Source organism: Danio aesculapii, chromosome 8 (genome assembly GCF_903798145.1).
Source record: "Danio aesculapii chromosome 8, fDanAes4.1, whole genome shotgun sequence".
Taxonomy (NCBI): Eukaryota; Metazoa; Chordata; class Actinopteri; order Cypriniformes; family Danionidae; genus Danio; species Danio aesculapii.
Window position 1 is genome coordinate 1239277 of NC_079442.1, and position 24441 is coordinate 1263717.

The 24441-nt window shown below is 36.3% G+C and overlaps 1 protein-coding gene across 1 annotated transcript in view; it reads right to left on the reverse strand.

Annotated features, from left to right (window-relative positions):
* Positions 1-3948: 3948 nt before the first annotated feature.
* The window catches only part of cfap74 (cilia and flagella associated protein 74), a 62618-nt gene continuing 42125 nt past the window's right edge, over positions 3949-24441 (reverse strand). Inside the window, exons 27-38 of the mRNA XM_056464574.1 lie at positions 23062-23168; positions 22830-22949; positions 20643-20752; positions 20498-20553; positions 19131-19250; positions 17052-17204; positions 12717-12810; positions 10468-10622; positions 8364-8502; positions 7730-7845; positions 6510-6644; positions 3949-4277 (exon numbers count right to left, since the gene is read on the reverse strand). Coding sequence (XP_056320549.1) covers positions 4170-4277; positions 6510-6644; positions 7730-7845; positions 8364-8502; positions 10468-10622; positions 12717-12810; positions 17052-17204; positions 19131-19250; positions 20498-20553; positions 20643-20752; positions 22830-22949; positions 23062-23168 — 1413 coding nt within the window. The 3' untranslated portion in view covers positions 3949-4169. The remainder of the gene's footprint in view (positions 4278-6509; positions 6645-7729; positions 7846-8363; positions 8503-10467; positions 10623-12716; positions 12811-17051; positions 17205-19130; positions 19251-20497; positions 20554-20642; positions 20753-22829; positions 22950-23061; positions 23169-24441) is intronic.

Sequence of the window (24441 nt, forward strand, 5' to 3'; positions counted from 1 at the left end):
GCCAGATGATCTTGTTTGTATGAAATCAAATTAATCCACTGTAAAAATATTGTGTTTTTGTAATCTTCAGCTTGAGCATCAGCTTCTGCGCTTGATTGGCTCCATCTCTGATGATGTCAGTTTGATGATTCCGCCACTATATTCTTAGCCACACCCCTTTTACTGTTGGTTTGCCATGAGGGAATGATGCGCAAAAAGAAAGCTCCGCCCCCTACTCAATATTCAGTTTCAGTTTGAAGTCATCAACATACTGAAATAAAAGTCTCAGCAACTTCCGGTGCACATGGACTTTAATATTGTAATGATTTTTGTCAAAAAAGAAAAAGCAATCATTTTGGCTCATATAATGGATGATATATTAGTGCTGTCAATAAATTAATCATGATTCATCACATCCAAAATAAGAGTTTGTATTATTTACATAATGTATGTGTATACTGTATCACTGTGCATAAATATTGTGTGTGTGTGTGTATATGTATATATAAATATTCATTCATTCATTTTCTTTTCGGCTTAGTCCCTTTATTAATCTGGGGTTGCCACAGCGGAATGAATCGCCAACTTATCCAGCATATGTTTTATGCAGTGGATTATTTCCAGCTGCAACCCATCACTGGGAAACACCCATACACACTCATTCACACACATACACTACGGACAATTTAGCTTACCCAATTTCCCTATAGCGCATGTGTTTGGACTGTGGGGGAAACCGGAGCACCCGGAGGAAACCCACGCCAACACAGGGAGAACATGCAAACTCCAAACAGAAACACCAACTGACCCAGCTCGAACCAGCGACCTTCTTGCACTGAGGCGACAGCACTATCCACTGCGGCGCTATATAAATATGCAAAAAACACAAAATATTTACACATATATTTATAATTTCTATGACATATTATATAAAATATAAATAAACATTTTCGCTAATGTATATATGTATATATATATATATATATATATATATATATATATATATATATATATATATATATATATATATACACACACATGTATCTATATATTTATAAATGTATACAAAACAAATATGCACATATATATTATGTAAATACAAAGCTTTTATTTTGTAAATCGCGATTAATCTTTTGGCAGCACTATTATATATACGATATACAACTTACAACTGCTTCTGTGTTCCAGGGTCACATTTACTGCAAACATAGTAAATCTACTCATGTTTTCTAATGCGTGATTTTCCATATGCATGCCTTTGAGTGGTAATATCATTCAGCATTTAGGATATAGAGATCAGATTAGCACTTTAAAAGTAAGTGAAAAACATTAAATCTTCCAATCTAGCGCACTACGAGATGAGATGCATTTCATAAAAGAGAGAATAGCATTATATGGCGCTAAGCTTTTAATAACCTTGCTTTTTATAGTGGGGTCGGGGATGCAGTAATCTGATTTAGCGTAATCTGCTCAAATCTGGCATAAATGCTGACCGTATGCCTCTCTCTGAATGCTCTGCTCCTATTGGCTGAGCCTGGTCATTATTCTCATGTACTGTGAAATTGGAACATGTCAGACTGACATTCAGCATCAGATCAGTCTCAAGGCTGCGGAGATACATCTGTGCTGCTTTCACACCCACACCGACACAATGCTACAGTAATTACGAGTGTTTTCATCCATACTATGGTATAACGTATATATTACAGCATTTACAACTCTTTATTAATGAATGCTGCAGTATACTGTAGTATTAACAATAATGATCTGATAAACACTGTAGTATACTTAACTTTTTACTATAGTAAACTTAGAGGTATTGTAGTATAATATACCCTACTGTAGAAACTATTGGGTCAGTTGTTTATATTTGTGTAGCCATAGCAACAGTAGAATCACCACAACAGAACAATTACTATAGTTGTTGTATTACCATAGCAGCTGTAGAATCACCACAACAGATTATGTAGTGGTTGTGATACCATAGCAACTGTAGAATCACAACAACAGATCAATTACTATAGTTGTTGTGTGACCATAGCAACTGTAGAATCACAACAACAGATTAATTATAGTTGTTGTGTGAACATAGCAACTGTAGAATCACCAGAACAGATCAATTAGTATAGTTGTTGTGTTACCATAGCAACTGTAGAATCACCACAACAGATCAATTATATAGTGGTTGTTGTGTTACCATAGCAACTGGAAAATCACCACAACAGATTAATTACTATAGTTGTTGTGTTACCATAGCAACTGTAGAATCACCATGACAGATTAATTATGCAGTGGTTTTGTTACCATAGCAACTATAGTATCACCACAACAGATCAATTACTATAGTTGTTGTGTGACCATAGCAACTGTAGAATCACCATGACAGATCAATTACTATAGTTGTTGTGTTACCATAGCAACTGTAGAATCACCATGACAGATCAATTACTATAGTTGTTGTGTTACCATAGCAACTGTAGAATCACCATGACAGATCAATTACTATAGTTGTTGTGTTACCATAGCAACTGTAGAATCACCACAACAGATCAATTATGTAGTGGTTGTGTTACCATAGCAACTGTAGAATCACCCCAAAAGATTAATCACTATAGTTGATGTGTTACCATAGTAACTGTAGTATCACCACAACAGATCAATTACTATAGTTGTTGTGTTACCATAGCAACTGTACAATCACCACAACAGATCAATTACTATAGTTGTTGTGTTACCATAGCAACTGTAAAATACAACAGATTAATTATACAGTTGTTGTGTTACCATAGCAACTGTAGTATCACCACAACAGATCAATTACTATTGTTGTTGTGTTACCATAGCAACTGTAGAATCACCACAACAGTTTAATTATATAGTTGTTGTGTTACCATAGCAACTGTAGAATCATCACAACAGATTAATTATATAGTTGTTGTGTTACCATAGCAACTGTAGAATCATCACAACAGATCAATTACTATAGTTGTTGTGTTACCATAGCAACTGTAGAATCACCACAACAGTTTAATTATATAGTTGTTGTGTTACCATAGCAACTGTAGAATCACCACAGTAGTACTAATTCAAATTTTCAATCATAGAATGGTTAAAAAAATGCAATATTTACCCTAAATTACTATAGTATTTTGTATACCTTTGTATTTATATCCAGTACAATCAACACATTTTTAAGTCATAATCACTGATCTATATAGATATTATATTATAGATCAATAGTCACAATACATTTATTCTGAATAAAAACAGAAGGTATATCTTGGAAAATGCATCAAATGTAAGCGATCTTCTGCTTATTATCCTGTAAGTGGTGTCAGAAAAACATAAACTTGTTTTCTTTTATCCTTACAACTTTAGGCATATATTCTCTTAAAGTGACAGTGCACCCATAAATAAACTGACTGAAGGAAAACAGCCATTGGCTTACACAGTATTTATTGTTCCTTCTGTGGATGTCAATGGCTGCTTTTTTTCCAACATTCTTCAGAATATCTTGTTTCGTGTTCAGTTTAGAGTCACTTGAGTGTGAGTAAATAATGAGGAAATGTTTGTTTTTGGGCGTACTGTCTCTTTAATTTTAATAAGCAGGTTCTAATATGCCAGAATGTTTACATTTTTGTACTGGAAACACAAAAATACTGTATAAATATATATATATGCTCAATATATTTATATCTTTTTTTTTTATTACTTTTCTTTTTTCTTATTTATTCCCAATAAATGTTTTTGGCCATTTCTGCTTATTTTCATCCCTTTCTCTCTCTCTCTAAAAGAAAGAAATGCATCACTGTAAATGTTCTATACAGAATTATTTATTGGTGTACATTATATTGACTACTCACAGTTTAGAAATCATACGGAACATACCTTTTTCTGCTTACAACATCATCAACGGCAAGCTAAAAGACGTCTTCAGTAACTATAGTTACTATAGTAACTATAGTTCCTGGAGGAGCACCAGCTCTGCACATTTCCACGTCTTCTTAACCAAACACAGCTGATTCAGATCATCAGCAGAGTCTGAAAGAGCTGTGATGGGTGTGACAGACAAAGGAGTCATCCAAAACATGCAGTGCTGGTGCTCCGCCAGGAACGTGGTTGAGAAACACCGCTCTAACATATTTGTTATTTATGTGATGATGAATGCAGCACACATGAGGACTGTGGTTTTACAGCACTGTGTGTTCGTCAGGGAGAGCCATGAGAGTGACGCGGTAAAACTCGGTCTCTTCTCCTCTGACGGTCAGCTGAGCACATGCCTGGACAACTGCGTTTGGCTGAAACACACACACACACACACACACACACACACACACAGATATAACTGATCCTGAATGAGCTGAGGTTCAACACACACACAGATTCTGATCTGATCGACATGCTTCCCAAATTACTGCCAAAACCTAGACTCAGAAAAAATGTTAGGATGTGCTTCTGTGTACATGTCTTTTGGTGGCTCCGTTCTGGACAAGAGTTATTCAAAACCTTGAGAAAATGTTGGGACAACCTTTACCTTATTCACCAAGAGTTTGTCTTCTTGGTGATACATCCACTCTACAGAAGGGGATATCTAAAGCACAGGCTGGGCTAGTCGTTGCAGGATGTATTATGGCTGTGTGACTGCTGCTGGGAAATTGGAAGTACTCAGATAAGGGTTGGATTGAGTTGATATGTTGGTAAGACTTCAGGACTCCACACATCCTTTCAGTCAGAAATGGGGGAGCTTTTTACAGTATTTGGAGAGCACGTAACAGGAAAATTGAAGGGTGGTCATTTTGGCTGTCTGATGTATTACTAATTCATTCATTTTCAGCTTAGTCCCTTTATTAATCAGGGGTCGCCACAGCGGAATGAACCGCCAACTTATCCAGCATATGTCATGCGCAGCGGATGCCCTTCCTGCTGCAACCCATCACTGGGAAACACCCATACACACTCATTCACACACATTCACCACGGATAATTTAGCTTACCCAATTCACCCATACCACATGTCTTTGGACGTTGGATACGGAGGAAACCCACGGCAACACAGGGAGAACATGCAAACTCCACACAGAAATGCCAATTGACCCAGCCGAGGCTCGAACCAGCGACCCCTGCACCACCGTGCTGCCTGTATTATTTTATATTTCATATTTATTCGATCTTTTTTGTTTTGTTATTATTTTTATTATCATTTATTTACATGTATTTAATTTTAATAATTGGTTTTATGTTGTGTTGCGTATATAAGTTCAGTGACAAAAAAAAAGCATGTGGTTGTGTGAGTCCTGAAAGACTTGATTAACTTGTGTTTTTAACATCTGCTTGATCAGCAGCAGCACATTGCAAAACGATTTATTTGCACGGCAAACAGGGAAACGATGCGCACATTTCCTCCTCCATAATCTTTTGGTTCTGTCCTTTCGCTGTAAATCAGCGTTCAGCGCACGATCCATCTGAAAGTCAGATTATTTAAAAAATGTATTGTCTCGTGTGTGATCTTGAGTGATCAAACCACTTCTTGTGTGCGTTTGTGAGCCAAACAGAGGCATCTCGAATGTTTAGTGTAGTCCTGCAGCCTGTATCCTCCTGTCACAGATCCAGCATGCAGTATAATCACAGCAGCAACTGAACGCCACTCTAGAAAACAACGGCTCTCTGACGATTAGGAAATCATGCAGTGTGAACTCAGGGGGACCCGTTATGAAAAAATCACCATTATAAAGGGTTTAAAAACAGTAGTGTGGCATTAATGTGTGAATATAAGCAGCTTTGAATAGTCAACGTTAATTATTTCTATTTTTTATCATCACCCTTTATTAAAACAGTCTGCAGAAACACTTTGATTGACATCCTCCCTTTGTACGTGTCATCAGAGGGGGAAAGCCCCGCCCACTAGTGCCCATCTCTCCCTCATTAGCATAAACAGCAGCCCTGAGTGAGAAGCAGCCGTCTGTCCATTAGCCATTAGAGTGTTTGAGCTGCTGAAGATAATGTCAGCATAGACTAAGAGGATTATAGATGTGGAGTTTTAGATGAACAGCGACAGGAGCGACATAGACTGACAGAAGCATGAAGCACACACTCACATTGAAGCACACATGCACACCTGATCAGCACTGACAACACTAGTGCTTTTTTCAATCTGCCACTATGCTGATGCACAGGCATTTGTAGCTCCGCCCTCTTTTAAAAAGAGCACAATCTCATTTGCATTTAAAGCGACAGTCACCAAAACGCCACAATTAGGATCAAAACCTAAAAGGGTCAGTTTCAGAGAGTAAGGCTCAATCCCAATTCTATTTTTGTAGAATTCCAGTAGAGAATTGGGACACCACTACCCCTTGACGTGAACAGTCAAAACCAGGGGTAGGAGTAATGGGAAGGGGTAGATTTGGGATTGGGCCTGAGAAAACATTATCTGTATGCTATTTTAAGCTGAAACCTCACTACACACTCTAGAGACATCAGAGACTTATTTTACATCTTGTAAAAAGGAGCAGGATAGATGATGTGATACTCACTGCAAGGCCAGCAGGGGGCGTCCAGATGACGGTGACAGGTCGTCTCTGTCCTGCCTCCACACTGCCCTGCGCTGGAGTCACTCTGAAGCCCTGCTGCTCCACCGCCGACAGGTTCTCCCACATAAACTCAACACCCTGACAGCAGAACACACCACCATCATCATCATCATCATCATCATCATCATCCACTTTATCAGATACACCTGCGCAGATGATCATTAAAGCGACGGTTCACCCAGAAATCACGTGGGGTGAAGTCTAGAAGGGATACAGCTGCGGATACTCAAATCATTCATTAATTGTCCTTCAGCTTAGTCCCTTATTTATCAGGGGTCGCCACAGCGGAATGAACCGCCAACTATTCCAGCATATGTTTTACACAGCGGATGCCCTTCCAGCTGAAACCCAGTACTGGGAAACAACCATACACACTCACACTAATCACTACACCACTGGCGCCGACATGATTATATTTTATTATACCATAAAGCTTACAGGGCGACGCAGTGGCGCAGTAGGTAGTGCTGTCGCCTCACAGCAAGAAGGTTGCTGGTTCAAGCCTCGGCTGGGTCAGTAGGCATTTCTGTGTAGAGTTTGCATGTTCTTCCTGCGTTCGCATGGGTTTCCTCCGGGTGCTCTGGTTCCCCCACAGTCCAAACACATGTGGTACAGGCGAATTGGGTAGGCTAAATTGTCCGTAGTGTATGAGTGTGAATAAGTGTGTATGGGTGTTTTTCCAGTGATGGGTTGCAGTTGGAAGGGCATCCACTGCATAAAACATATGCTGGATAAGTTGGCAGTTCATTCCGCTGTGGCGACCCCTGATTAATAAAGGGACAAAGCCGAAAAGAAAATGATTGATAATAAACCTTACATGGCATTCAGTGTGTACAGCAAGGTAAGAGTTGCATTGTACACATTCATTAAGACAATAAACACTGTAAATCAGTTGAATCTGTTGAATTAGATTTGACCTAGTGAGCTGGACCTAATAAATCACTGCACTGATTGAAATGTGCCTTCAGATGACCCTGAATTGATTGCTTACCTTTTTTTAGGGGGGTTTCATCGTTATTATGACAGGACAGTAGAGAATACAGACAGGAAAGCATTGGGAGGGGAAGGATCGGCAAAGGACCTCAAGCCAGGAATCAAACTCAGGTCGCCGTGAGCACATTGGCGCTATATGTTTTATATACACTGGCGCCGACATTGCTTACCTTCTTAGTGGTTGTTTTCGAGCTGTAGACACATCCTATGTGGAGTTTGCGTGTGGCAGCGATTGCTTTGCCTTCTTGATATTCACTCCTGAGCGTCAGCTGAAGACTTTTACTGTCTGCATATGTTAACATTCAGGAAAAAAACAGACAAAAATCATGACAAGCCATTCAAAAATGTGCTTATAAAGAGCAGCTCATGTTGTATTTTAAGTGCCCTAATATTATGTCAGAGTCTGCAACAGGTGTAATTGCATCTAAGGTCAGAAAACATTGTAATTTTCTCAGAATATGCATTCAGTAGTAGAATCATGCTGCTGTAATTTCGATGCAGCTCATTTGAATCAATTCAGGCCTTAAAGTCTGTAAGCCCCTCCCCTTCCATTAGTAAACTCTGCTCTGATTGGTCAGCTGGCTCAGTCTATTTTGATTGGTCTTTCCGTGTCAGAAATCAAACCTCACAGTCATTGACATCCATATTGGGGACAAAAATACAATGGATGTCAATGGCTGTTTTCCCAGCATTCTTCAGTATATTTCATTAGTGTTCAACAGAAGTAAGTATCCACATCACCTTTAGGTTTCAAGCTAAGTAAACATACTCGATTAGTAGTATAACTGTTTTCAGAAGGTATACCTTGATGTTGTGTGTGTCCAGGCGTGTATATATGTGATGGGATGAGTGATTCGCAGCAGACGTCCACTGGATCTCCACCACACACAAACATATTGTGTCGACACGAAGAGCCTCTGAGCTCCAGCTTACACACCGTTTGCTAGCAGAACATTCACAAACACACGGTCAAAACACTACCCATATTATCATGTACAGTTACAGTCAGAATTATTTGCCCCCCTTTAATTTGTTTTTTCTTTCTCAAATATTCCCCAAAGGATGTTGAACAGATTCAGGAATTTCTCACAGTATTTCCTCTAATATTGTTTCTTCTGGAGAAAGTCTTATTTGTTTTATTTCGGCTAGAATAAAAGCAGTTTTTAATTTTTTAAACACCATTTCAAGGTCAATATCATTAGCCCCCTTAAGCAATATTAGTTTTGGATTGTCTCCAGAACAAACCACTGTTATACAATGACTTGCCTAATTACCCTAACTTTACCCTAATTACCCTAGTTAAACCTTTAAATGTCACTTTAAGCTGAATACTAGTGTCTTGAAGAATATCTAGCCTAATATTATGTGTTAATAATAAACAGAAAGGGGTGGCACGGTGGCTCAGTGGTTAGCACTGTCACCTCAAAGCAAGAAGGTCGCTGGTTCAAGCCTCGGCTGGGTCAGTTGGCATTTCTGTGTGGAGTTTGCATGTTCTCCTCGTGTTCGCGTGGGTTTCATTTATTATTCTTAGTGAAAATAATTTACTAATGCATTATTAATTATATTATTAGATCAGTAATATGAAGTAATATTACATAATTACATGTTTATTTAGTACCTTAAACCCCCAAAAAATGCAAAGAGGTTTTGCTAATAATTTATTAAAATGTCAATAGAGTAAGAAAAATAAGTGTAAGTGGCTAATTTACCTGTTTTTACGTGTTGTTTTCCAATATAAAGAATAAAGACTGTGAAAATGATTTTGTTTTACAGTAAAAGGCTGATTCTAGAAGTGTGTTTACACTTTTCGTCTTCAATATAAAGCTATTATTTATTAATAATAAAACAAATTATATCAAGTTATCTCTAAAACTAATGTTTGCATGTGTATTTAGGGGCGTTTTGTCTTGAAAATAGTAACTTAAAGACTCCCACTGCACCTGTTTTTGACTGAATCCTACATTGAGCTTTGATTATTAAATAATTAAGTCTAGTTTTCTATTTGTTTGTGTGTTTACTCTACTAATTAAACATTTGGACTAGACATTTTACATTAATAATGGATTTAGTTCTCAATAGTATAAATATAGTTTACATTATACATCTGTTTACATCATTCCAGTTTAATGCAAATCAATGGAAAACGCCTGAAATGTAGCAGCAATTCTAGAATCAGTCACAAACAGCTAATCATCGTTAAATCAAGATAGATTTACTCGAGAAGCAAAATGAAACAAGATTAAAATTCTCGTTAGCTTAGTGTATGATAAAAAATAAAACAGAATTAAATAGTAATAATAATAAACCTACAGTTGAAGTCAAAATTATTCACCCTCCTGTGGATTATGTTTCTTTTTCAAATATTTCCTGATTCAGGAATTTCTCACAGTATTTCCTCTAATGTTTTTTCTTCTGGAGAAAGTCTTATTTGTTTTATTTTGGCTAGAATAAAAGCAGGTTTTAATAGTTTTAAAGCCATTTTAAGGTCAATATTATTAGCCCCCTTCAGCAATATTAGTTTTGGATTGTCTCCAGAACAAACCACTGTTATACAATGACTTGCCTAATTACCCTAACTTTACCCTAATTACCCTAGTTAAGCCTTTAAATGTCACTTTAAGCTGAATACTAGTGTCTAGTCCAATATTTTTCACTGTCATCATGGCAAAGATAAAAGAAATCAGTTATTATTAATGAGTTATTAAACTATTTTTATGATTAGAAATGTGCTGAACAAAAATCTTCTCTCCGTTATTGGGGAAAAATATCCATGATGGCTGATAATTCTGACTTCAACTGTATATATAAATATATGTATATATATCTATAAAACAGCTTTTCCTTGTGTTGTATTTTTTAGCACATTTAGTTTCAGTATTATGACAGTATTGTGCTCTTAAAGACGAACTGTGCTGCTGATCTGCACTCGGAGCTGGTCTCTGTAATGGAGACTGTGATGGTCAGGATGGAAGGTCACGGTAATGTCAGCGGCTCCAGCAGGACTGATGACGCCCCCTGCTGGAGACACTCCAAACACACTGAGCCCACTGTAGTTCTGCACACCTGCACAATACACACACAAGATTACACGAACACACACCTTCACGTTCATGTTGATGTCTGTAAATGCTGAGGTTAAAGGGTCAGTTTAGCCAAAAGATGTGAAATTTCCTCATCATTTACTCACTCAAGTGGTTCTAAAGTTTTATGAGTTTCCTTCTGTTGAACACAAAACAAAATATATTGAACAATGTTGGAATAAAAAGTAGCCATTGACATTCATAGTAGGTAGAAGTACATTCATAGTACTATAGAAGTCAATGGCAATCTTCCTTTTGTGTTCAGCAAAAGTGTAAAATTAATAAATGCTGACAGAATTTTCATTTTTTTGGGAGAACTACTGCTTTAAATTATGTTTCTGGAAACATTTTATGCTTGAAAAGTTAAATGACGACAGATGAATAATGCCTCATGACCTCCACAATCCTCAGAGGTGGTTATAAATAAGTACAAATATTGCACGCAATGGTGCACACACACACACACACACACACACACACACACACACACACACACACACACCAATAGGCCTATATAAGCATGAGCATATTGACAAAAAAAACAACCATATAACATTGCCGGCCACTTTATTAGGTACACCTTACTAGGACAGAGTTGGAACCCTTTTGCCTTCAGAACTGCCTTAATCCTTCATGTCAGAGATTCAACAAGCTACTGGAAATATTCCTCAGAGATTTTGCTACATATTGACATGATAGCATCACACAGTTGCTGCAGATTTGTCGGCTGCACATCCATGATGCCAATCTCCCGTTCCACCACATCCCAAAGGTGCTCTATTGGATTGAGCTCTGGTGGCTGTGGAGGCCATTTGAGCACAGTGAACTCATTGTCATGTTCAAGAAACCAGTCTGAGATGATTCACGCTTTATAACATGGTGTGTTATCCTGCTGGAAGTAGCCATCAGAAGATGGAGACACTGTGCTCATAAAGGGATGGACATGGTCAGCAACAATACTCAGGTAGGCTGTGGTGTTGACACCATGCTCAATTGGTACTAATGGACCCAAAGTGTGCCAAGAAAATCTCCCCCACACCATTACACCACCACCACCAGCCTGAACCACTGATACAAGGCAGGATGGATCCATGCTTTCATGTTGTTGAGGCCAAATTCTGACCCGAGCATCCGAATGTGTCAGCAGAAATGGAGACTCATCAGACCAGGCAACGTTTCTCCAATCTTCTATTGTCCAGTTTTGGTGAGCCTGTGTGAATTGTAGCCTCAGTTTCCTGTTCTTAGCTGATAGGAGCGGCACCCGGTGTGGTCTTCTGCTGCTGTAGCCCATCCGCCTCAAGGTTGGACGTGTTGTGTGTTCAGAGATGCTCTTCTGCAGACCTCGGTTGTAACGAGTGCTTATTAGAGTTACTGTTGCCTTTCTCTCAGCTGGAACCAGTCTGGCCATTCTCCTCTGACCTCTGGCATCAACAAGGCATTTGCGCCCACAGAACTGCCGCTCACTGGATATTTCCTCTTTGTTGGACCATTCTCTGTAAACCCTAGAGATGGTTGTGCATGAAAATCCAAGTAGATCAGCAGTTTCTGAAATACTTCAACAACCATGCCATGTTCAAAGTCACTTAAATCCCCTTTCTTCCCCATTCTGATGCTCGCTTTGAACTGCAGCAGATCGTCTTGACCATGTCTACATGCATTGAGTTGCTGCCATGTGATTGGCTGATTAAAAATTTGCGTTAACGAGCAGTTGGATAGGTGTACCTAATAAAGTGGCCGGTGAGTGTAAGTTTTAATGGTCAATTTTTACATTAACCTCACCTAATGAGACATAATGATTACGCACAAGTCTATGGTCTATGGCTATTTATTTCATTTTAATGTACGTGAGTGCCATAAAGGTGTCGGAAAGTTTAACCAGGTAGCAACAAATGACAATATTGCTGTGTGGTTAATCTAACCGAAACACTCCAGGGGTCACAATCCAATAAATATATGACTAATGGCTTTTAATTTGGATGCTGTTTTTTATGTTACTATTAACTACTATTTTTATCTTTTGTTAGTCATGGATAAAATATGGTCATTCTGATAGTTTAACACATATTTTAGAACTCACCCACAGCAGCAGTGGACCTCAGCTTCTGCTCGCTCGGACACAAGCTTTCTAGCAGCACACTGAACTGCACATCCACAGAGGAGACGTTCTGCAGCTGAACATCCCACAGAAACGACAAACAAGATATTTTTTTTTAAAAGACAATTCACCAGCACAGCCACACACACTCAAATAACCAACTCAGAGTCATTGGGAATATGTGCCTCAGCTTACATTTTAGCAAAACATAAAATATGTAACATAAGGATGACAAATCAGATTTCAGATTATTAAATCCACTAGAGGGCGCTGTCTACATTTTCATTCATTACTTAGGGTGCGTTTTGTTGTTAGCTTCAGATGACAAATCCACTAGAGGGCGCAGTTTACATTTTTATTCATTACTTAGGGTGCGTTTTGTTGTTCGCTTCAGATGACAAATCCACTAGAGGGCGCTGTTTACATTTTTATTCATTACTTAGGGTGCGTTTTGTTGTTCGCTTCAGATGACAAATCCACTAGAGGGCGCTGTTTACATTTTTATTCATTACTTAGGGTGCGTTTTGTTGTTCGCTTCAGATGACAAATCCACTAGAGGGCGCTGTCTACATTTTTATTCATTACTTAGGGTGCGTTTTGTTGTTCGCTTCAGATGACAAATCCACTAGAGGGCGCTGTTTACATTTTTATTCATTACTTAGGGTGCGATTTGTTGTTCGCTTCAGATGATCAAATCCACTAGAGGGCGCTGTTTACATTTTTATTCATTACTTAGGGTGCGTTTTGTTGTTAGCTTCAGATGACAAATCCACCAGAGGGCGCTGTCTACATTTTTGTGAATCTGAAATGTTACTTAGGGTTTGTTTCTTGTATGCTTCAGATGACAAATCCAGGGCGCTATATTTAAATAATATATTATCTGTATCATATATATATATATATATATGCATGCATGTGTGTATTTATATATCCATAAAAAGTACACACAGCACACAGCACAGCACGTACTATGCCAAACTTTATTTTGGATGTGATTAATCTTTGTCCAGCACTAATAATAATGTATTATATTACAATTTGTATTATAAATACTTCTAAATAACAAAAAAAATTTAAATGAAATTAATTAGACAGTTAACAAATCTAAAATCACGAATAAACACAATCACTAAAACTCAAACTTAATCGTTGTCTACGTTTTTGTGAAGTTAAAATATATTACTTAGGCTCCGTGTGGTTGTATGCGTCAGATGACAAATCCACTAGAGGGCGCTGTCTACATATTTATGAGTCTGAAATACGTTACTTAGGGTTTGTGTAGTTGTACGTTTCAGATGGCAAATTCACTAGTGCGCCATATCTACATTTACATTAATTAAAAGTAAATGATATAAAGTCTAAATACACACATGACCATGACACTGTTTGCGACATCTAACAGACATTTTAAAAACACTATGTTCACCAAGCCTGCATTTATTCCAATATACAGTGAGAAATTTGAAATATATTTTAATATACTGTAAATATTTATTGCTGTGATGTAAAGCCATCTTCACATGGTCCTTAAGAAATCAATGTCAGTCTTAATAATAGAATCAGGAGTTATTAATGAGTAAGGATTGAAATACATAAATCATTGCCAAAAAAAGTTATATTAATAAATAAATAATACATATTGTAACTTTATAAATGCCTATATAACAATAAAAAAATTAATAGCAATGAATCGCATCCAAAATAAAAATTATATATATATATATATATATATATATATATATATATATATATATATATATATTTAAATAATATATTATCTGTATTATATATATATATTTAAATAATATATTATCTGTATTATATATATATATATATATATATTTAAATAATATATTATCTGTATTATTATATATATATATTTAAATACTATATTAATACACTAATAATAATGTATTATATTACAATTCGTATTATAAATATTTCTAAATATTCTATATTCTATTTCTATATAAACTAAAATTTTTAATTTAAATTAATTAGGCAGTTAACAAATCTAAAATCAACAATCAACATAATCACTAAAAATTCATCTTTAATTCGATTAATTACTATAAATAACACATAATGCCTAAATGACCTTCATATTGGATTAATTATGTTGAAAATGCAGCAATTATCAAGTAAATGCTAAAGCATGAGCAGCTAATACAGCAGAAACACGGAGGTGACTTAAGGTTATTTTTCTTGCTCATTCATAATTAGCTTGTGTGAACACTGACTTACAGTACATACAGTCCTAGCACTGGCTCAGTAACGCAGTAATGGTGACTGGAGAATTCACAAGCCCAAAATAAACTACAGAGGGAATAAACCGAGGAAGTGGGAAAAACCCAGTCAACAGAAGTCAGAATGTGCTGACACTGACCTCTAGTGTTGAACAGCAGCATCACCATCTCATACCTGTGTTACAGTTTGAAACTCATCTTCCCTCAGAAATCACTCTGATGTCCTGATTTGATGAAACAATTCTCATAATTATCATTGTTGAAAACAGGTTTGCTCTGAATAAATGCGATACACTTTCATTCAAGGGTTACTTTTTTTTAATTAACCCTTTTATTCAACAAGGATGCGTTGTTTTGATAATCAACAAATAAATGCTGACCATTTTATTAAGAGATAAATCTTTCACAGAATTATGAAGCAGCACAACTGTTGATAATCATCAGAAAAGTTTCTCGAGCATCAATTCAGCATATCATTATGATTCCTGAAGGATCGCGTGATTCTACAGGCTAGATAAATTCAGCTTTAAATCACAGCAATGAATTAAAATGTAAATTTCACTGCAGTAAAGGTCTGATATTGGAAATTGTAATACTCTTTCACATATCTTTCTGTATTTAGGAGCTAATAAATACAGCCTTTGTGAGTAGAAGCAGCGTCAGTCCCACTTCATATTAAGTGGCCTTAATTAAATGCACTTTCATTTAAATTATTCATTTGGTACAATGCATTTACTATGTACCGATGGGTTTTTACACTGTACTTATATTTAAAAAATTATCTGCACGCAATTACAGCTGTAATTAATTTCTGTATGTTTATATTATATTATATTATATTATATTATATTATATTATAATATATTATATTAGATTAGACTAGATTATTTTATATTATATTATATTATATATTATATTATCTAATATTATCTAATATTATATTATATTATATTATATCATATCATATTATATATTATATTATCTAATATTATATTATATTATATTATCTAATATTATATTATATTATATATTATATTATCTAATATTATATTATATTATATTATATTGTATTATATTATATTGTATCATATTATATTATATTATATTATATTATCTAATATTATATTATATTATATTATATTATATTATATTATATTATATATTATATTATATTATCTAATATTATATTATATTATATTATATTATATTATATTATATTATATTATATATTATATTATATTATCTAATATTATATTATATTATATTATATTATATTATATTATATATTATATTATATATTATATTATCTAATATTATATTATATTATATATTATATTATATTATATTATATATTATATATTATATTATCTAATATTATATTATATTATATTATATTATATTATATTATATATTATATATTATATTATCTAATATTATATTATATTATATTATATTATATATTATATTATCTAATATTATATTATATTATATTATATTATGTTATGTTATATTATGTTATATTTTATTATATTATATTATATTATATTATATTATATTATATTATATTATATTATATTATATTATATTATATTATTTTATATAATAAGTAGTGTACATTGTACTTAATTTTTTTTATGTATTTAAAGCCACTAACATAAAGTGGGATTGAAAATTTCTTGCAAAAACATAAACAAATAAACAAAACAAAAAATTACAGATTAGTACTGTACCTTTAAAGCTTTACTTAAATATAACCCTTAAGATGTTGAGTGTTTATGGGTCAGTTAGGTCAAATAATGTCTCTTTGAGCATAATTTGTGTTGATTATGTTCTGACAGTATAATCTAATATTAATGTGTGTGTGGCAATGTAGTGACTGATCCACTAGAGGGCGCTGTCTACATTTTTGTGAATCTGAAGTACATTATTTAGAGTTCGTTTGTTGTACGTTTCAATGACAAATCCACTAGAGGGCGCTGTCTTCATTTTTGTCAATATAAAATACTTTACTTCGGGTGTGTTTTGCTGTAAGTTTCAGATACAGATCCTCATCAGTGTTATGAATGTGTACCCTGAACACTTGTGATGTGCTCTCGTTTTCAGGAACCCAGTCGAAGTCGAGGAGCCCGTCATGAGAGCAGGTGATGATGGGATTGACGGCTTCACCGAGCAGTGTGATCTCCAGTGCCATCTGACTGCAGCTCACCTCCAGAGTCTCACAGTACTGATCATAATAATAAAACATTTACTTAATATAGCGCCTTCAAAATGTAATAATCATAATGCTTTACACTTTAAAGATACAAGAATGCTTTGCTGAAAATGCTGTGTAATGACTTAACATTGAGAGGGATTTGTTCCTCCAATCCCACATGACAAATTACTTCAGTAATAGATAGCAAATACAATATGGTTTATAGTAAAACACTTGAATTGATCTGTTGTGGTGATTTTACAGTTGCTATGGTAACACAACAACTATTGTAAATGATCTGTTGTGGTGATTCTACAGTTGCTATGGTAACACAACTACTAGAGTAATTGCCCTGTTGTGGTGATTCTACAGTTGCTATGGTAACACAACAACTATAGAAATTGATCTGTTGTGGTGATTCTACAGTTGCTATGGTAACACAACAACTATAGTAATTGATCTGTTGTGGTGATTCTACAGTTGCTATGGTAACACAACAACTATAGTAATTGATCTGTTGTGGTGATTCTACAGTTGCTATGGTAACACAACAACTATTGTAATTGATCTGTGGTGATTCTACAGTTGCTATGGTAACACAACAACTAGAGTAATCGCCCTGTTGTGGTGATTCTACAGTTGCTATGGTAACACAACAACTATAGTAATTGATCTGTTGTGGTGATTCTACAGTTGCTATGGTAACACAACAACTATTGTAATTGATCTGTGGTGATTCTACAGTTGCTATGGTAACACAACAACTAGAGTAATTGCCCTGTTGTGGTGATTCTACAGTTGCTATGGTAACACAACAACTATACTAATTGATCTGTTTTGGTAATTCTACAGTTACTATGGTAACACAACAACTATAGTAATTGATCTGTTGTGGTGATTCTACAGTTGCTACGGTAACACAACAACTATAGTAATTGCTCTGTTGTGGTGATTCTACAGTTGCTACGGTAACACAACAACTAAAGTAATTGATCTGTTGTGGTGATTCTACAGTTGCTATGGTAACACAACAACTAGAGTAATTGCTCTGTTGTGGTGATTCTACAGTTGCTATGGTAACACAACAACTATACTAATTGATCTGTTGTGGTAATTCTACAGTTACTATGGTAAAACAACAACTATAGTAATTGATCTGTTGTGGTGATTCTACAGTTGCTATGGTAACACAACAACTGTAGTAATTGATTTACATACAGTATAATAAACTTCACTATAGTTGGGTCCAGAAATTGCATTTACTATAAAACACTATAGTATTTTTATGTGGGATGAATGCTTATAAAGTCGCTGTAATAGTGTCTAGACTCATGGCTAACATATAAAAATCCTGATATAGTCACTTTTACATAAGAAGTGTGAAACACCACATAAAAATACTATAGTAATTTAAAGTAAATACTAATCTTGCTTTGAACTATACTACAGTAAAGTTTTTATACTGTATATATTATAGCAACTACAGCATACTGTAGTATTACCTACAGTGAGCTGATAAATTGAAATAAATACCGTAGTATACTTTAGTTTTTACTACAGTAAACTGTGGTGTACTGTAGTATAATATTCGCTTTAGTTGTACAAAACTACAGTCCATTTGTTTATATTATAATAGTTGTTGTGTTCCCATAGCAACTGTAGAATCACCACAACAGATCATTTACTATAGTTGTTGTGTTACCATAGCAACTGTAGAATCACCACAACAGATTCATTCAGATACTTTACTACAATATGGTTTACAAATACTATAGTATTTAAAATAAATGACTATAGTATTTCTTCATGCTGGAGAAATGATATCCACCTTATTTTTCTCCTATAAGCCAGTGTGTAGCATTATAAGTTATTGTTATTGATGAATAATGTCGTGACCAATCAGAATCAAGTATTCAAGAGAGCCGTATAATGATAAGTGTGTCTAATAGTGCTCACCTTTTTGGCCAATAATGGTGTAAATGCGATCAGGAGTGTGTGTGTGTCTTCAGGAACGATGGACCTCATGGCGTTCAGCACAGAAAACGGCCCGTTCACGTCCAGCAGTGATGAAGACAGCTGAACCTCAGGTTAAGGAGGATTTTAGCTTTTCTTACTTCGAGTTTTGTCTTGTTTATAGTCCAAATATCTAAAAATTCTTAAATCAAGAAGCATTTTTTACACAAGCAAAAAATTGTCTTGTTTTTCTTTAAAACAAGCAAAATAATCTGTCAATGTGGTGAGAGAAATAATCTTATATCAAAGTAATAACAAGATTCCCCCACTGGTAGATTATTTAGCTTGTTTTAAGGAAAAACTCACTTTATTTTGACTCCTTATTTTTGACTATATTTTTAGCTTGTCTGGAATATTCAAGCCAGGCTCATTCTGAAAACGTACCTCTATATACATTTCTGGAGACCGCGAAATACGTCCTGGGTGTACGTTTTTGTGCAGTTTTTCTTTTCAGGAATTCACGAGAGGCTGCTGTGTACGCTTTTTCAGGTCTCAAATTTCCCTCGGGAGTGCTATTTGCGCCTGCTGTTTTCCTGTAAACCCACCAGAGGCCGCTGTTGACTGACTGTTTGACTGACTGAATAAATGACTGACTGATCGACTGACCCACCCTCCTCCTTCCCTAAACCCAACCAATTTTATTGATTGACCCGCCCACACACTTCCCTAAACCCAACCAACAAATTTCAAAAGCAATCCAGAAAAAGGAAAGCCCTCGTCTGATTTTTACCACGTTTTCAGATTTTACCACATCCTCACCCTGTTATTTACTTGTTTTTTTAATTTCGGGATTCTGTTTTTGTCTTACCTGCTTTCTTGACCGGACTCGAACCCTGTCATCGTGGTCGACTCCTCTCTGCGTCTCAAGTCTGACGACGTACATGGCGACCTAACGGAACAATCTGGTTACAGCGGGAAAGCCGTCCATACAGCGGCAAGCGGTCAGCTGGTAAGTGCGAAAAGTAATAGCGTCATACCACCCCGTAGCGTTTGTTATTAAGACAAAAGGCAGCCATACGTACCTCTGGCTACATAATTCGTAACTCCAGAAATGTACGTTTTCCGAATGAGCCTATGTTGGGAAAAATGCTTCTTGATTTAAGAATTTTCAGATATTTGGACAAGAAACAAGACCAAAAACTCTAAATAACAAAAGCATTTTTGCAGTGAATACATGTAACAACTTAATCCTTATTTTCCATGTTTCTAATCAAATAAATGCAGCGTTGGTGAGCAGAATTGACAAATATGAAATGGTCGAGTGTGCTGTATATTATAGAACATTTTTTTGGCAGAATTGAAAAGGATACCTTAAGTGTCTGTGAAGAAATGTTCTGGATGATCACCTTTTTCACCACCTTCTGACCTGCGAGATTCAGACAATCACAAATGAACGTCAGGTGAAACAAAAGCAGCAACACCGTTTGATATGTTTGTGAGTTTCCTGTGTTTTACCGACTGCCAGAGTCCTGAAGTGGACGGTGTTGTGTCCGCTCTCAGAGATCAGCAGTAAAGCAGGTCTGACGGCTAAACAGCGCAGCTCCACATACAGCGTCTCATGGGGACTGGAAAATACATTCGCTTACTATTAACTCTATTTCAATTATATTACAGGTTGACTATCTTTATTTTGAAATGTTTTACTCCAAAGGAGGCAGTTTTTTGTAAAATCTTATTTCTTATAATAATTACTTACGACTCATGTGTAACAAATGAAAAGATAAAATTGGGCTCGAATTGATTAAGTTAAACTGAAGCCAATTAACACTGTATAAAATCTTCAACACTTAATAAGCCACAATATTTATGTTGGATAATCCCTTTCCAACATGTGCTGCACTTAGTAGACCAATCACAGCAGACTGGGTCACTATTAGATTAATTACAGCAGACTGGGTCATCATCAGACCAATCACAGCAGACTGGGTCATCATTGGACCAATCACAGCAGACATGGTCACTATTAGATTAATTACAGCAGACTGGGTCATCATCAGACCAATCACAGCAGACTGGATCACTATTGGACCAATCACAGAAGACTGGGTCATCATCGGACTAATCACACCAGACATTGTCACTATTAGATTAATTACAGCAGACTGGGTCATCATTGGAGCAATCATAGCAGACTGGGTCATCATCGGACCAATCACAGCAGACTGGGTCATCATTGGACCAATCACAGAAGACTGGGTCATCATTGGACCAATCACAGTAGACTGGGTCATCATCGGACCAATCACAGCAGACATGGTGACTTTTAGATTAATTACAGCAGACTGGATCATCATCAGACCAATCACAGTAGACTGGGTCATCATCAGACCAATCACAGCAGACTGGGTCATCATCGGACTAATCACAGTAGACTGCGTCACCACTGGACCAACCACAGCAAACATGGTGACTTTTAGATCAATTACAGCAGACTGGGTCATCATCAGACCAATCAGAGCAGACTGAGTTATCATCAGACCAATCACAGCAGACATGGTCACTATTAGATTAATCACAGTAGATTGGGTCATCATCAGACCAATCATAGAAAATTGGGTCAACATCGGACCAATCACAGTAAACTGGGTCCTTATTTGACATATCACAACAGACTGAGTTATTATCAGACCAATCACAGCTGACTGGTCATCATCAGACGAATCATAGCAGACTGGGTCATCATCAGACCAATCACAGCAGACTGGGTCATCATCAGACCAATCACAGCAAACATGGTCACTATTAGATCAATCACAGTAGACTGGGTCATCATCGGACCAATCATAGAAAAGTGGGGCAACATCGGACCAATCACAGCAGACATGGTCACTATTAGATCAATTACAGCAGATTGGGTCATCATCAGACCAATCATGGCAAATTGGGTCATTTTACAGACCAATTACATCAGACTGGATCATTATTGGACCAAATTATAACAGACTGGTCATCATCGGACCAACCACAGCAGATTGGGTCATTATCAAACCAATCACAGTGAACTGGTTTATCATCAGACCAATCACAGCAGATTGGGTCATTATCAAACCAATCACAACAAAAAGGGTTATCATCAGACCAATCACAGCACACTGGGTCATTATCAAACCAATCACATCAGATTGGATCCTTATTGGACCAATCACAGCAGAGTGGATCAACATTGGACAAATCACAGCAGACTAAGCCATCATCGGACCAATCACAGCAGACAGGGTCATTATTAGACCAATCACACCAACCTGGTTCATCACTGGGCCAATCACAGAAGACTGGTTTGTTATTGACCAATCACAGCAAACTGAGTCATTAAAGACCAATCACAGCAGACTAAGTCTTTATTGACCAATCACAGTAGATCAAGATCATGGAAACAAGGCGTTTGAAAACAAATGAATCGCTGAACACATCTATTCATCAAACAGAGAATGAGCCAATCCAAACGCAGAAGTAGAAGCTCAAGACAGAAGATTGAAGATTACCAAAGCGAGCATGTATTTTCAGTAGATTAACTAGCACGGATGAATTGTTCACCTTACGAATAACTATTTGAGCTAGCAAAACAAACATTATAAATTTAGATTTCACGCAGACTTTATCTGAGTGTTTTTCCTGCATCAGTGTCTCTATTTCTGCCGTCACCTGTGTCTGGGCTCCTCTGTGCTGTCAGATGTGGAGGTGAAGCAGGGAACAAGATGGCGGACGTGACGCTCAGTGAAAGACCGCAGGAGTGAAGCTTTCGCAGACAAATATTCAGAAGAGCTGTGAAGAGAGCATGTGAAGATTCTTATGTCTTTTCGCAAGACTGATATACCACGTTTAACAGTCATAGGCATCTTAAATCCTTAAACGTGTTTGAGACGCAGCCACGTACTTTATCTGAACGTCTGCGGCGCTCCAGGAGTGGAAAGAACTTCCGTTGGCAGGCGTCGCTTTGCTGATTTGATCTTTCATTAAAGCCAGTGGAGACTCTGATTTACTCTGCAAAAAACAAAGACAGTAGTGAGGTTACACAACCCTCGGACATGCTGTATGTTGTGTGAGAAGTGATGGATTCAACACAAGCTCAATGGAAATGCGTGGAAATTTAGTAAAGCGTAAAATACACTGCGCCGGTTACATTTCCTTGCAGCTTCAGATGAGAAATCTACTAGAGGGCGCTGTTTACATTTTTGTAAATCTGAAATATGTTACTTACGGTGCGTTTTTGTTGTACGTTTCAGATGATCAATCCACAAGAGGGGGCTGTGTACATTTTAGCGAATCAGAAATACATTATTAGGGTGCAATTTTGCTGTACGTTTCAAATGAAAAATCCACTAGAGGGCGCTGTCTACATTTTAGGGAATCTGAAATACGTTACACAGGGTTCGTTTTGTTGTACGTTTCAAATTAAAAATCCACTAGAGGGCGCTGTCTACATTTTAGGGAATCTGACATACGTTACACAGGGCTCGTTTTGTTGTACGTTTCAGATGACAAATCCACTAGAGGGCGCTGTCTACATTTTAGTAAATCTGAAATACGTTACATAGGGCTCGTTTTGTTGTACGTTTCAGATGAAAATCCACTAGAGGGCGCTGTCTACATTTTTGTGAATCTGAAATATGTTAATTAGGGTGTGTTTTGTTGTGTTTCAGATGAAAATCCACTAGAGGGCGCTGTCTACATTTTTGTGAATCTGAAATATGTTAATTAGGGTGTGTTTTGTTGTGTTTCAGACACATGTCCTTCTTATACATGTCCACTAGAAGGCAGCACTCGTCATGCAGATCAGCTAGCGAACCACCAAACTAAATCTAACCAAAAGCAGACATAAGAGAAAAGTTTTACTTTGATTTTACATTGCTTTTATCTCTTTAGTGGAAGCATGCTTCACCAGACCTAAACACTTCCTTAAACCCAACCAATAGTGTTTTCAAAAGCAAACTTACAAGAAAAGTGCACTGTACCACATAGTTTTACCTTGATTTTATATTGCTTTTATCTCTTTTGTGGTAGCGTGCTTCACCAGACTTGAACCTGAGTGCTCTGCAGTACAAGCACAACTAAACTGATTACACCAGAGCGTATATAGGAGACGCAAACTTCTTCATTGCAAATCACAGACAGCATTAAGTTGTTTTGTGGGGTTTATTTGGTGTTGTGAGAAGAACTGCATGAAAATAATGCTTTATTGGTCGATAATATGTCCCTCTAAATATCATCAGTGTTAAAAGGAACAAAGTGGTTGTCGTCATGCTGCCCCCTAGTG